The sequence below is a fragment of the Papilio xuthus genome, unplaced genomic scaffold (genome assembly GCF_000836235.2).
Source record: "Papilio xuthus unplaced genomic scaffold, Pxut_1.1 DF824992.1, whole genome shotgun sequence".
Taxonomy (NCBI): Eukaryota; Metazoa; Arthropoda; class Insecta; order Lepidoptera; family Papilionidae; genus Papilio; species Papilio xuthus.
The window spans coordinates 1,941,516-1,956,138 of record NW_013533657.1 but is presented as its reverse complement, the minus strand read 5'-3'; the positions used below and the strand labels follow the sequence as shown (position 1 = coordinate 1,956,138).

The 14,623-nt window shown below is 32.3% G+C and overlaps 3 protein-coding genes across 3 annotated transcripts; 2 read left to right on the top strand and 1 right to left on the bottom strand.

The window, feature by feature from the left end:
- Nucleotides 1-266: 266 nt before the first annotated feature.
- On the top strand, nucleotides 267-6,443 carry Arpc2 (Actin-related protein 2/3 complex, subunit 2). Its single transcript, XM_013324453.1, has 8 exons — nucleotides 267-476; nucleotides 1,030-1,123; nucleotides 1,845-1,944; nucleotides 3,163-3,349; nucleotides 3,662-3,797; nucleotides 3,945-4,029; nucleotides 4,350-4,557; nucleotides 4,825-6,443. Exons 1-8 carry the CDS (start codon nucleotides 403-405, stop codon nucleotides 4,850-4,852), a joined length of 912 nt encoding a protein of 303 aa, XP_013179907.1. The 5' UTR covers nucleotides 267-402; the 3' UTR covers nucleotides 4,853-6,443.
- Nucleotides 6,444-7,035: 592 nt separating this feature from the next.
- On the bottom strand, nucleotides 7,036-8,755 carry LOC106126617 (transmembrane inner ear expressed protein). The gene is made up of 4 exons (XM_013324351.1): nucleotides 8,587-8,755; nucleotides 8,073-8,225; nucleotides 7,546-7,632; nucleotides 7,036-7,263 (listed from the first exon to the last, which is right to left on the bottom strand). Exons 1-4 carry the CDS (start codon nucleotides 8,708-8,710, stop codon nucleotides 7,100-7,102), a joined length of 528 nt encoding a protein of 175 aa, XP_013179805.1. The 5' UTR covers nucleotides 8,711-8,755; the 3' UTR covers nucleotides 7,036-7,099.
- A 590-nt stretch (nucleotides 8,756-9,345) lies between these two features.
- On the top strand, nucleotides 9,346-14,148 carry LOC106126704 (UPF0047 protein YjbQ). The gene is made up of 4 exons (XM_013324487.1): nucleotides 9,346-9,732; nucleotides 9,940-10,076; nucleotides 10,989-11,117; nucleotides 11,352-14,148. Exons 1-4 carry the CDS (start codon nucleotides 9,576-9,578, stop codon nucleotides 11,424-11,426), a joined length of 498 nt encoding a protein of 165 aa, XP_013179941.1. The 5' UTR covers nucleotides 9,346-9,575; the 3' UTR covers nucleotides 11,427-14,148.
- Nucleotides 14,149-14,623: the final 475 nt, after the last annotated feature.

Here is a 14,623-nt window from a genome sequence, read left to right as displayed (position 1 = left end):
CATTAAATCAAAGCTATTCTTCTAATTAATGCTCATTTCATCGCAAGGTATACTGCAAGAAATGTTTTATTTCAAATGAAATATTATTTTACCAGTGTATATAGTATATATATTCAATTATTATTTTACTGAAATTTAAATTCTTTCACTCGTTATACTCAGGTTCTATTTAATATCTTATAATTTTAATCTTATTTTACGATTCTTGAATTTTAAATTTATGTGTCTATGGTTACATGGCCGATTTTTCATTAATTTGAAGCTTCCTTTTCTTTCTCTATTCTGTCGTATAGATACCTGTGTACGGGCGGTCATCGTTAAAGATATCCGTATAAATTATTAAATGAAGGTGCTATAAGTGTTATTTTTATGAAAAGGCTGTAGGTTATATATTGTTAAATAATGATCTTGCTGGAGATCAATAATAGAATTATAGAAGAGACTCTAACAGTTAAATATAAAAATGCACTGGCGCGGTGAGTACGTTACGCTTAGAAAGTTTACCTGTTTTTATAATCGTTACGTGTATAGTGTTCATACTTATCATAACGTTACCATTTCAAATGGAATACAGTGTTTTTTTCAAATGGGTTACAGTGTCATATTGAAATTTTCTTATAACCCCTTTTTATGAGTGTCTTGATCTTGACAAGTGTCAAATACCATCTCTCCAGGGTGGGCCCACGTTGGCCGCCTTGTAAGAAATATTGTTCAACTACATAAATTTACGGCATATAAATAAGTATTTTCCTTAACACAGTGTATGAGTATGACGTGATACAGTCCATATCGGCATGGATGAGTCATATAGGTTGTTTGTACGTACTCGCGGGGAGTGCGGAAACGTCCCATAAAGTGTTTTCGGATTCCATTAGGTGTAAACAATGTACACTAAATTTGATATGTGACACTGATACACCGAAACAACAATGAGGGGATGCAGATAAATTGTTTTGTAATGTCAGGATATGAGTAATCATTTAAATGGGTGTTGTTTTTGTTTTTTAATATCAAATAAACTTTTTTTAGCTTAAAACCTGAATCAATTGATGTGACTGTTGCGGACTTCGATGGAGTGCTCTTTCATATATCTAATGTTAATGGAGATAAAACCAAAGTTAGGGTGAGTAACACTTATTTATTAATTTAAAAGCAAATGATATATGATATGTTTTTCCTCGTAACATATAATTTTGAAGATCTTAGAGCAAAAGGGAAACAGATGAAGCTAGGGAATATTTTTAGCTATGTGAAAAATTATAAGAGATATACTAATAATATTGGTTATTTTAGCAGATAATATTATAATATATATATTCTAAATGTGCATGCTTACATTTTTATGAAAGATAGATTACAAAATATTTATGAATCATGGGAATGGTAGTACATGTAAGTGTATATATATTTCTGTAATGGAAAAACTTAATAAGTTGTGATTGCCTTACTGTATAATTTCAATTTCTTTTTTGCACAAATAAATATTGTACTAAAGTTGTAAAGGCATAATAACTTTTGTAGTCACCAATACAAAATTCATTATAGTATTTAAAAAAAAGTGTTACTTCTAATATAAAGCTAAAAGTCAAGTTGTGTGATCAAAATATTTTATGTATTGTCAAATATTTTTTAAATTATTATTGAAATTACCTCTATTTATGTTATAATAGTCCATTGTAACTACTGTCAATGAATAATATAATTACCAACTCTCCCAGATCTTTGATAAGTTTGATTTCATATTTTACATAAATATAAATCATGTTTTATGTAAATCATTTGTTTGATGAATATTAAATATTATAAATTATATAAACTAAAGTTATTCATTACTTATGTTTCAGGTTAGTATATCATTAAAGTTTTACAAGCAGTTAGAAGAACATGGTGCCGATGAACTGCTCAAAAGAGTATATGGACCTCTCCTCACTGAAACGGAATCAGGTAACAATATTAAATATTGTTTAACTAGTTACCGCCTACAACTTTGACCAAATGAAATTAAAAAATGGGTTGTTTGAGAAATTCTATCGGTGCCAAATTTCACCCTGCTTTCCATCTAACAAACTTTTAATGTATTAGTGATATGTGAGGGGTAGAGACTTGTACCGCATTCAAGTTTATATGAAAATTGATACAAACTTGTTAAATAATTTTGTATGACTACTAACAGGTTAGATTTTGTTCAATACATAAATCTGTAAGCTGTAGAAATAGTATAGTAATCATGGACCAATATGTTAGGTGTAAAATTAATTTTTTGAAGTAATCAATTTCTGTGTTATTGGATTATACGAAATGTTTAACAAAGCGTCCATGTTATGGTTCATAAATTATTCTAACCTACTTTTTACTAATCATTACCACACCTCATTGAACATAATTAATGATTATTACTTTCATTTTCGCTAATTTAAAGGTTAGACAATCACTTAAATTTATAAGCCTCTTTTATAGTGAAGTTTCAGAATGATTGAAGAAAAAACTATCTTTTTATTATTTTTCATAATATCATTGTGTTTTCAACAAAAATATGTTTAAACTAGTATTTACCCACAACCTATGTCAACTTTATTGGTTCAGTAGTTTTAGAGCCTATTTAATGCAAACAAATAAACAATCTTTCCTCTTTATAATATAATTTCAGTATGTTGTTTTTAATATTATTATGTAAAGAATGTTGAGTTCAGTACATAGTTTTTAGTATATTTACCAGTATCGAGGCTATATCTGTTATGTGATAAGATAAATTGGTAATCTATGGCTTTAAATTTTGATACAAGATTTTAATATAAATTGTTTTATGTTTAAATTTCATGACTCATTCTTCAAAAAATGTATGTTATGGAAACTATGATATGAGTTGTATCTCACAGATGTTTAAAATGTCATTTCAAGTTATGTTTTGAGAAACAATTAAATAAGCACATTCATTCATAACACTACCTCTAAGTAAGATGACTAACGGTTGCCCGCGGCTCCGTCCGTGCAGTAGGAAAAAAAACTTAATTAGCCTATGTGTTCTTCCAGACTATGTTCTACATGTATGCCAAATTTCAGCGAGATCCATACAGCCTTTTTTGAGATACTTTCAAACATCCATCCATCCAAACATTCACATTTATAATATTATAAGTAAAATTTAATAAAAATGTTACACAGGCTACAATGTGTCAGTGCTACTGGATATGGAAAACATCCCTGATGACTGGGAGGAGATTGTGAAGAAAGTTGGTCTGTTGAAGAGGAACTGCTTCGCGTCCGTGTTCGAGCGCTACTTCCGCCTGCAGGAAGATGGGGACATCAGCCACAAGCGAGCCGTTATCAACTATCGCCAGGATGAAACATTGTAATATTACTTTTTATCTTTTGTTTTTATTTTTATTAAGTTTTATCTTATTTTTGTTGTTTCATATTCACGTTGTGTTTGATTGAGAGTTTTATTTAAATTAATTAATAAAGTAACAGCAAAAACACATACAGAAGTATGCACTAGTTCGTAACATGTCAAATATAAAAGCATATAATAAAGGAACTAAACTTAATTAGAAACATTGATTGAAGATAGTTTACAAGATTAAGTTTACATTACAAACTGTTCAATATTACAAATCTTATTTTTATCTATATTTTTAATATATGTATTACTGCTATGTTTCAGGTATGTGGAAGCTCAAGAAGACCGAGTGACAGTTGTGTTCTCCACAGTATTCCGTCATGAGGATGATATGGTCATTGGAAAGGTGTTTATGCAGGAACTGAAGGAAGGCAGAAGAGCGTCTCACACAGCGCCACAGGTAGCTAAACCATCAAAATATAAAAGAGTTACTGTTCCATATATATTTTATAGATTGTAAAAGGGTCATAAAGTGACATCAACTGTTAACTGAAATAAAATTATAAAAAGTTCAATGTTCGTTATAGACATTATAATTTATTTGCAGGTTCTATTTTCACACAAGGAGCCGCCGCTAGAACTTCTTGATACCGATGCGAAAGTTGGTGAAAATATAAGTTATGTTACATTTGGTGAGTATGTCATATAATTTTATACATGCTGCTCTGTTTTATTTACTTAACATTCTAATACATTCCAATACTACATGACAACCGAGTTAAACTGTTTTTTACCGCGCTATTTAATATTCTGTAACACCATTTGTCAGAGTCCAAGTTGTCACCAGAAACTGACGTGCACATATAGGTAAAATGTATGAATGTTGAAGTAGCAAGAGAGGCGTCAGGACCGCGCCAAATGGAGATCTCTGGTCTCTGTCTACCCCTCTGAGTTAAAGGAATGAGTTGTGTTGATATTCCATGGTAAATAAGCTGGTTGTTTCTACGTATAGTGCTATTCCCGCGGCACACGTGCGCGGCGGCGCGGGACAACACCATAGACCTGCTGCACATGTTCCGCGACTACCTGCACTACCACATCAAGTGCAGCAAGGTGTACGTGCACTCGCGCATGCGCGCCAAGGCCGGCGATCTGCTGAAGGTGCTCAACCGCGCGCGTCCGCAGCCCACCTCTCGCCCCAACGAACGCAAGACCATCACGTATGTACAACCACCTCAGAAATCTCTTCAAATTTAGAATCTGGTTATAGAAGTCTTTGGTAAAAGTCAGTAAGATTTAACTATAAAATAAAACAAATTTTTGTCAAAAGGGAAGATGATGAGCGAGTTATCAGTAAACAGATTGAAACACGAATTAATAAAATTCCTAAGATTTTGATCTTAAGCTGTTGCCCCTCACAAAGTGGCAGGCACTTCATATATTGACGTATATTTTTGTAATAATGTAATGTTTTGCTTATTTTTCAGGGGGAGAACGTTTATAAGGCGAGACTGAGTGTTGATCGGGCGCGGGACGTAGGCGCGCTGTCCGCACGTGACCGCTCCGGCGCCGCCTCGTGTTCACTGCAGACGATACTCCTCCTTATACCTGTCGACATAAGAATCAGTTTCCTCTCACACCATAGAGTTATTGTTGGAGTGGACGCGCTATCCCACCCTCGAGGCCCGCAATGTGCGTATCTCTCCTACCTAACATGTAACCGTCATTATCGTGTACTTCGTGTTGATTTTTGTCTATTTATTGAAAATTATATTCGTCACAAAGTACTTACAAATGTATTTGCCAATATTCATATTCGAAAACTGTTTGCCAAATATTGGATATGCTCAATATATCGTTAGATTATGTTGCGGACGCGGGACGGAATGTGCACATTGTATATGCAGATATTTATTGTCGATGCGCTCTCGAGCCTAGCCTAGTGAAGTCAATAATGTTGCCGTAGTATTTGTTGATAAACAAAATTATGCTTTATTATTATTATTAATGAGAGTTCTATTTATAATGATGGCACTGCGTCCTTCGTGATTCGGGTTCCTAAATCTATTGTGTACACTCTGTCATATAAATGCATAGACCACTGTAGCGGCCGTCACGAGTGGACCTTTCTATTAGTTTATTTACGTAATTTTGTTGATGTAAGTTACGCAATACCGATCCTCATGTAGACTAAAAGTGTATTATAAAATGTAGCCTATACTGTTTCCATTTACTACGTTGTTGATGTATGGGAGGCGAGACAGGTTATCATGCACAAACTTACGAATTACTCAATGGTTATGTTAAACTGCACTGTACACCTCTCGTTTCATTGCTTTATGCAATAATGTGAACAATAATTATTGTAAAACGTTTATATTATGTTTCTAGGTAGGCCCCATTCAATTATTAATGTAAGCGGAAAGTGTATAAATAATTCCCAATAGATAACTTCCATAGACAGAGAGTCGGAGTGAATCATAATGGCCTTATTTAAAGAGATCAGTTTGTTGGTTTGTGGGAGCCGTTAGCGGCTGAGTCCGGTAGTATCGCTAGTTTAGCCCGAGGTACGCTGCGTATCTAATATTTAACTGTTTTTATCATTCACTATATATTTCGATTCCAATTTGCATTTATTATAATTTTGGACTATATAGATTGTTTGCTCCAAAAGTTTTTGCATTGTTAAATATTTAAAGCTGAACAGTTTCTCGGCGTACTAAGTCACGTAACCTTTGTCCGGTGTATTGCAAAGAGCTCACACCTTGCCATATGGTGATTCTAACAGATTTGGCACCAGGTCTTAATAAAATTAAATGATTCATTTTAAGTAGAAGAATTTATAGTAAATTTGATTTAGAAAATATTCTTTTTTATTTCAAATAAATGGGTGTGGTGTCTTTTTTTACACCGATGAGATTGCGACTAAACTAGAAAGTCATGGACTGAGGGTTTTAGAATATCAAGAGATTTGTTTGGAAGTTCAATGGATAAAATTCACTAAGTCATTCATATTAATTAGGTGTAATTGAATCAATAAAATGTCATGACACAATCGAAAAAAAAAACAATTTTATGTTTTTAATATGAAACATTACATCAAGTAGTATCAATTATTTAAAAAAAATGTAGCTAACTTGAATTTTATGTAATTTTTATTTGCAAGATGTATTATTTATGTATTATAAAATGTAAGTTAAAATGTTGCTTTAAAGTTATTGCTTACAATTTGATCATTGTTTTTACTGACAGTTTTTAATGCGATATTATGCGAACTGTGCAAATGTGAACGTTATATGTGAATATGTAATTAATTATTCTTGTGATCTAAAATCCGTTTATACTGTGTTTTTTTTTATTTTCTAGATTAAAGAAGACATTTTACTGCAACAAAATATTAATTATTTGACTCTTAATACAGGTACACATTACAAGCATTGTTTTTATTTGTGACATCTAATACCAGACAGTTCCTTCCAATTCATAGATTTAGAAACAAAACCCATGACAAGAGTTTATCTCATTATATATATAATAAAAGGTTCGCGATTTCCCGTTGTCCCGTTCCGTGATCCTTGTATTTCTTTGATCTATTTTTTTTTAATCTAAATAAAATGGTGTTGACACAAGCAGAATTTTGATGAAAAAAAATACTAAGAATTTTTTATTTATTACATCTTTATTAATATATTTCCAGTAACCGGTTTACTTCTACAATATGTAAATAGAGATTCTTAACTTATTCATATTTTTTTGAAATAATTAAAATTCCATTTTATTATCCGTGGTCGGTGAGGTGGGCGATTTGGGCTGTCCGAGTTTTGACAGATGCGCCACTTTGGTCGCGAGCTTGACGAAGTTCGCTCCGGACACCTGCGGCTCCGGCTTCTGGCTGTTCTCGGGCTGGAAGGACGCGTCCAGAGAACCTGGAAACATTAAATTTCACTTATAAGAACCAGAGTCAGCAATGTTTTGTAGGTTTAACTTTTAGTTTCACGTCTTGTAGCTAACACAAAAAAGCAGATGATTTAAAAACGTAACGTAATAAGTTTATATTGCCAACTGCAAATAACCTTAAATACGTAAATTTTATGAACAATTATTTATTTTAATGTTTACTCATAGCAATAGTACTTAAACGCATCAGCCGATATTATTACTATTCATAAGTTTTACCTATAATTAAGTAAAGTCGTATGTTTTCTTACTCTGTTGGGGCGACATGATGGAACTGGGCTGGGATCCTTGCTGGTTGTCTTCCATGGAATGTGTTTTTTCGTGCAGCAGTTCCAAGGCTGGCGAGCGTCCGAGACAGAGTAATATATCACATGATCTCTAACATACTATCTTATCAATAAATAAACAACAAACAAATCTGACAAGATTTCATTTCCTTTGTCAAACACAACAAAATAAATAACGAAATAATGCGTTACACATGTATTATAGTTTTCTGATATCTTAGCGGCTCTTAACTTCGCGCGAGTAGCTGCACAGAACACAATTTTAGGTGTAGCGAGGGGAGGGCAATGTGCAGCGCGCCTAAGACCTTATGCCGCAAAGATATTTGAAAAGTGCTATACCTTGTTGTACCTGTTGGTTTAATTGCTGAATACTTTTTGAAAAATCATTTTATCTCTGTATTTTATAACATAATGGGAAGGATGATAATAAGTTTTTACAAGTGTTTTGAAAACCACACTAAGCAAGGAAAGTTCTGAGAAAAACTGAATACCGTCTTGTAAAGACATGGCGTCCATCTTTGAATCCTGTATCGTTTCAAGTTGTTGTCGAAACTTGTTAGTAATTATGCGACGTTGGTAGTCCGCTTCGATTTGCTGCTTCGTTCGTGGTATGCGGAAACGGAAACAGCAGCATAGCATCACAACTGGGATAAAAAAAATATACCTTTATTAGAGACCTACACTATGATTAAGTACTTTATACCATACTGAGCAACATGGTTTTGTCGTGGCATTCTTCATTATTTAAATTATGACCAGAAATGTGATTTGAAACCAGTAGTGGTGGAGGTAAGGCGGTCCGTGCTAGTTTGCAAAATACTAGAATTCAAGGAACATAAACGTGGTGTTCAGTAATTTGAATCGTAAAAAGTAGAAGATGGACGATGTCTCTTTTTTTCTATCGACTGCTCACGGTGCTACGCCATTTCGAGATGGATTAAAAAAAAGGTCCGTTCCATTTTTTTAACTTCATGGTACTTATAACTAATTATCATTATCGCTTACCAAAAGAAGTTATTCCAGCTAAACATAAAAAAATAATTTGCCAAACTCGTAAACCACCTATGACTGTTTTCTCGAGCCATTCTGGTTCACCAGAATTTTTAATAGCGTCTATAATAGGATCCATGTTTAATAAAAATAAGTCGGTAACTAACGACACGTCCACGGGCTACTTCTGTAGATGTAAAAACTAATTGTTTCAATTCCGAGGAGTGGTTAATAGCCGCGCCTACATTATCAACCCTCGGCACACCCTTACTATTTCATTTGGAGTCGCGCCTTCCCCATGCTTACTCCATTTGTATTTACTAATATTGTAATTATTTTAACCGTTGATTATTCCTTTATCTTGTACCAATAATTATAATATATTTGCGAACAAGTTTTAGTGAAAATATTTACAGCTCGTATTGTACTGAATTGAATTTCCCTCCGACTCCGTTTCCGCGTGATTCCATTACACGATCACTACTATTACTTCATAATTAATTTCTTTAATTCAAATTAATTTATTAATTTTTATAAACATTCTTAACAACTAAAATTTTATTAAGCAAATGCAAAAATCATTAACAATAATTAAAAAGCTACTGTTTACAAAAATTCAATCGAGCAAAGTGTAACATAAAATGTAGTAATTAGTAAATTGACTTTCTACTTTATTCTATAACATTTAGATTAAAACAAATGAAAAACTTAACGATTTAATCTTAATTTCGAGCTAAATGGTTGTAAAAATTATTTTATACAATGACAACATATATTCGATCGTTTTTCTCTTTCATTTGAACTGAAGACTGTTTCATCTTCCCGCAGAAAATAGGGTGTCGAATCTGTCTTATAACCTCCGTTATATTTATTACTACTTAAAGATCGAAGATGTATTTCTTATGATAATTGTGATTTTATTTGTGCGAAGGTTGTTCTAAGTGATGTTGTGTAAGATCAACCGTGTTCTTGCGGTCATTCTGTAGCATTTTTAAAAATTAAACATGGCCTCGAACCGTGGAATTCAGATTGGATCCGCGTGGTTTCAACGGAAGCTAAACTTAAGACCGCAACACCGAGGCGTGCACCTTGTTACCGAGGAAATCCTCAAGCAGGTGCCCGAGCTGTCTCAGTTTGCGGTTGGACTTTGCCATATCCAAAGTGAGTATTAGCGAAGACAGCGTTCTTGCCGCCGATCTGTATCCCCTCTTACAGTCACATTAATAGTTTTTGAATTTAATTCCCCGCGAATTGTCGATGTGTTCATTATAATGTAAAAAAATTAAACATTTGGACACTGCATTCCATATTTTTATGAAGTTATCATAAAGTACCAACTAGCTGATGGTAAACTTTGACTATTTACAGTAATGCATACTTCAGCAAGTTTGGCACTCAATGAAAGTTGGGATCCTGATGTTAGAGACGACATGGAGATGATGCTTAACAAAATAGTACCAGAAGGCCTTCCTTATCGTCACTCTTGTGAAGGACCTGATGATATGGTAAGTTACTAATATAATAGCATTGTATATTATCCTATTTGTCTAATAATTATGAATTTGGAATGTTTTTTTGTGTTTGTCAACAATTCTTAATGGAAAAATACACAAGTTTTTTTGTTTAACATAATAATTAAAATATTATACAATATATATCATAAATAGATAAAACTTAAACATAAGTATCATGTTTTTACATAGTAATAATAATTGATTTTGTCCTTACTCAATGACCCCTGTTTGTTATCAGAGGATTGCTAATCAGTGAAGTAATTAATCACATTTGCAGTTATGAAGGTCACATTATAACAATAATTTTATTATATAAAGTTTCTATGTTACTTACATTGTAATCAAATGATGGAAAATAATAATGAAGATGTAAATAACAATAGTGTTATAAATCATTGTTTTGAAACATGAATATATCCTTTGAATTTGTGAATTGAAACTTTTAATAATTCTTATAAGTGTATGAGAAAAAAGGAGAAGGGATTTTATAACATATTATTTTTGCAATCAGGTTGTTTTTTATGGCACACACATGCTCAAACAGTATCAAAATAAGAATAAGTTTGAATTAATTTTACTATAGCATTCATATGATTCAATATGTTCATCAAGAATAATTCTAACTCGCTCAAGAATGTTTTATTCTAAATTCATTAAAATTAAGTTTAGTTTTCGTGACTTATGACATTATTTGAACAGAGGTATGATATGTCTTTCTCATTTCAAGGCTCATTAGACCATACAATGTTTTAATGCTGGTTACACATTATAAATGAATTCATGCTGAGCAGTCTTAAATGGATGATATTTTTATTGAGCTATAAACTTTTTACATGTTATAAAGTGTTATAAAGATTTAGATAATAGACAAGCTAAGATTAATTTTAAATGTTTTATCAACAGCCAGCACATGTGAAGGCATGTTTCTTAGGATCATCTCTAACTATCCCAATCACAGACGGCAAGTTAAATCTTGGAACATGGCAAGGAGTTTGGTTATGTGAACATCGGAATCACGCTGGCAGCCGAAAGGTAACTTTAATTTTATTATTTGATGTTGAATATTCAATTTTTGATATGGAAAAGTTTCTTTCCTCTATTAAGGTCAAGTTTATCAAAGAAATGATCAGAGTTTTATATGTAGCCGAGCATTCTATATAAAATTATTATAATATTATTGTTTCCTTCATAAATACTTCTTAGGGTAATGATCAACAGTGTTGTGTAATATATAAGTATAAGAAACGATTTGTTGTCCTCCTGCAGGTTGTGGTAACCCTGTCTGGTTGTCCACGCGACTCCCCCCTGTCGCCGGTGTCCGCCGCCTCTTGCTCCAGTTAGGAAAGGGGGGGGGGCGCGACCCCCCACACGCACTCTCACTCGCGCCCCTCCTCCAAGAGCACGCGGAGGTAAACCCCGCGTAACACCTTTTATATCCCACACATAAACTAGATATTAGTCCTTATTCTTACCTTAAAATGACAATATGTACATAAGATAAATATTATGTAACGCTTTGCATGGCAGTTTGCATGGGCCTCTTCCTTCATCTGTGCTTTAACGGTCAAAATATTTTTATTTAATCCGATGCATTATAATCCTTAACATCCTCATATATATTTGAATTTATTATTGCTAAACTACAATTCCAATGTAGTATTATTCCGCCTCACTGCCAAATTGCCATGCAATGTATAAAGCCCTATTAATGTTATGTTCATTTAACATGAGCTGAACCTGTTTGTACATAAGTATAATGTACGACAATTTTAAAGTATACATGAAGAAATTAAATTGTTGTTTTGTTATTGCAACTTGTCGATAATGTACATAGATCACGCGTGGACATTGTAACATTCCGCTTTGTAGGTTCGGTTGTTAAACAGTTTGATGTGACATATTTTTGAATATAAATAAGTGCAATGTGTATGTATGGTTGTCAAAATTAATTAATTTGAATGAATTGTCTATTTCCACCATGCACTTGTTTAAATTTTCAAAAAGCCCACTTCGGAGGTACACTATGTTTCTTTTGTCAAAACACAATGTAACACTTTTTACATCTGACACTGATTTTATTACACAAACTTTGTCTGTAATGGCACTGGTTAATTGTTCATGTAAGTTTATAAGGTGCATATAAATAGCTATTTAGTTAAGTGCATCTAAAACCTTTCTTTCTTCATTTTTAGGTTAGATATTAATATATAGAACATGAAACATGTCCATAGCTTTAAATGTGTCGCACTCGTTGTATCAACGGGTCATCTGCATGATGATTGGGAGTGAGGAAAAATCACCAATTAGTATATAGTAGTAATATCATTATTTGATAAGATCATTTAAGTGCCTCGAGTCCTTTGGGGTGGTCACGTGTTCATTTGCAGACATGTTTCATGCACTTTGGATATGTTGGAAATTGAATTGATGGACTGATTCCTTTCCGTATACATATATATGTAAATGCAATAATTGTATGTTGTTTTAACTTGTTATGTTCAGTAATAATCACTTTTAAAGGTATGATAATATTTATCAATCATGTTTAACAATGTCGGTTGTTTTGTGTTGCACATTGAAAGCATATATATGTATAGTTGTACGTCTTCCTATGTAAGTTCATCAAATAAGATCCAGATTAGTGTAATTATGGAGATAAAGTTACTGAAATATGTGAACGGTATTAGGGTATGGCAACACCTCTATATCCGGCCACAATATAATTTAGGCTGTAACAATATTATGATAGGAAGCTTCAGTACCAAATCATTGGTGGCTTAGACGAGTATAGGTGTTAATATAGAAGAGTAAAATGGATTAACCAATAGCAAATGTCGTTTTTATACGAATCGAAATGTAGAATATATTGTGACGTTTCTTAACGAGTCAAAAATATGTTTGTAAAATCATTATATTCTTATTATGACGGATGTTTGAATTTTCTTGTTTCCTGAAATTACATTGACAAGAGCTTTATATTGAAATGCAATAGTTATTATTCAATCAATATTTTCAGTTTGAAATTTTGAATCCATTGTCATTGCTTTTATTGCACAATGTAACTGAGGAAATAGGTTTTAAAGAAATATAAATAGTACAATATGGGTTAGGTAGTTCATTGCATTGTCTGCGGGAGTGACTGGGATCTCTTGTATTGCCCATCCGGGGACAATTTATACACGCACAAAGAGGGCAGGCCGCAGACGCGTAATTATTCTTTTGATACTGCATTGTACAAAGAGTAGATGACACAGACATGATTCGTTTTCCCGCCGACCATTTTAATCTTTGTCTCATCTTCATATTAAAACTTTTGTTTTTCTTGTATACCCAATGTCATATTAAGTTTTCATAATGATCTTGTTTGCATCAACAATATATTCGATATATATCTATGTATGCTTATCAATACAAGTTCGTAATAATTAAGCACAAATTAACAATTAATTTTTCACTTAGATCGCCTTGGTAATATTTCACATTTTGTCTTTTGGATAGGATTTTTGGATGTGGGTCGGAGCTGGTTTGATAAGTGCTTTTTAACAATATTTAAGGTTTGTATATATTTTTTGCAATAAAATAACATGTATGTACAACAATATTCATGTAAATAATATTTATTCATGTATAAAAGATGTTGAGTGCTGTTTGTGTATGGGTGTAATGCCACTGCCATAAACAAATTTGCCTCTATACAATATTATATTGAGTATGAATATTATTTTGGCATGTTATTGTCAATTCGATGTTTTTTTATTAAGTCACTACCTTATAAATATATATGTAGGTATAGGTAAATAGTAAGTTTTCCAAAGTGAAATGGCTGTAGCGACTGGTTCGCTTAGATTTATCTAACATTCCTTTTTATACATACATTTATCCATACATTCCTTAGTGTCCACGGGCATTGATAATTTTTAGTTTGTAATGCCCTGTTATATCAGGGTCAAAATTATGAAGTACATTCTATATACTCATATTTATTTCCCATAAAATAAAAAAAAAGTTTTCGACATTTTTGATTTTTGTTTAAAATGTTTATCAAACTTATAATTTTTTTATTCTATATTTTATGGTTTATCTTTTAATTCAATCAAATGTGGACGCTTGATAAGATTTATTTTGTGGAAGGTTTTTATTCAGCCTGTGAATACTAAGTACTGGCCCATTTTAGGCTGTTTTTTAACAACGAATGTGTCTAGAAATTAACCTTTAAGTCAACGTTTTCAACAAAATGTTTTTAGATGTTGTACAACCTTAACCTATGTACAATCTGGAATCATTTATTTTGTTTTTTGTGAATTTTTTTTAATCACAACCATGTATGTACTTTTTTTCATTAACAAAAACACCAATATACTTGAACTACCTAAATATTTGGTAGCTTAAGAAAGTGTGATACTTTTTATAGAATAAATGCATATAGGTAAAATTTACTAACACTGGATATCAAATTTATTGATAAGTATAGCACACACTGCACCAATTTTTGATTAATTATTTACGATAAAACTATTCTGGAAATCTCTGCATTCATC

Bases quoted from the DNA above. Each gene is read 5' to 3' on its own strand.
- LOC106126704 (XM_013324487.1), top strand. From the start codon at position 9,576: ATGGCCTCGAACCGTGGAATTCAGATTGGATCCGCGTGGTTTCAACGG. The intron at 10,077-10,988 runs GTAAGTTACTAA...TTTTATCAACAG, and splicing joins GTGAAGGACCTGATGATATG to CCAGCACATGTGAAGGCATG. The intron at 11,118-11,351 runs GTAACTTTAATT...GTCCTCCTGCAG, and splicing joins ATCACGCTGGCAGCCGAAAG to GTTGTGGTAACCCTGTCTGG.
- Arpc2 (XM_013324453.1), top strand. From the start codon at position 403: ATGATCTTGCTGGAGATCAATAATAGAATTATAGAAGAGACTCTAACA. The intron at 1,945-3,162 runs GTAACAATATTA...AATGTTACACAG, and splicing joins CCTCACTGAAACGGAATCAG to GCTACAATGTGTCAGTGCTA. The intron at 4,558-4,824 runs GTATGTACAACC...CTTATTTTTCAG, and splicing joins AACGAACGCAAGACCATCAC to GGGGAGAACGTTTATAAGGC.
- LOC106126617 (XM_013324351.1), bottom strand. From the start codon at position 8,710: ATGGATCCTATTATAGACGCTATTAAAAATTCTGGTGAACCAGAATGG. The intron at 8,226-8,586 runs GTAAGCGATAAT...TTTTTATCCCAG, and splicing joins AGCTGGAATAACTTCTTTTG to TTGTGATGCTATGCTGCTGT. The intron at 7,633-8,072 runs GTATTCAGTTTT...GACGCTCGCCAG, and splicing joins CGCCATGTCTTTACAAGACG to CCTTGGAACTGCTGCACGAA.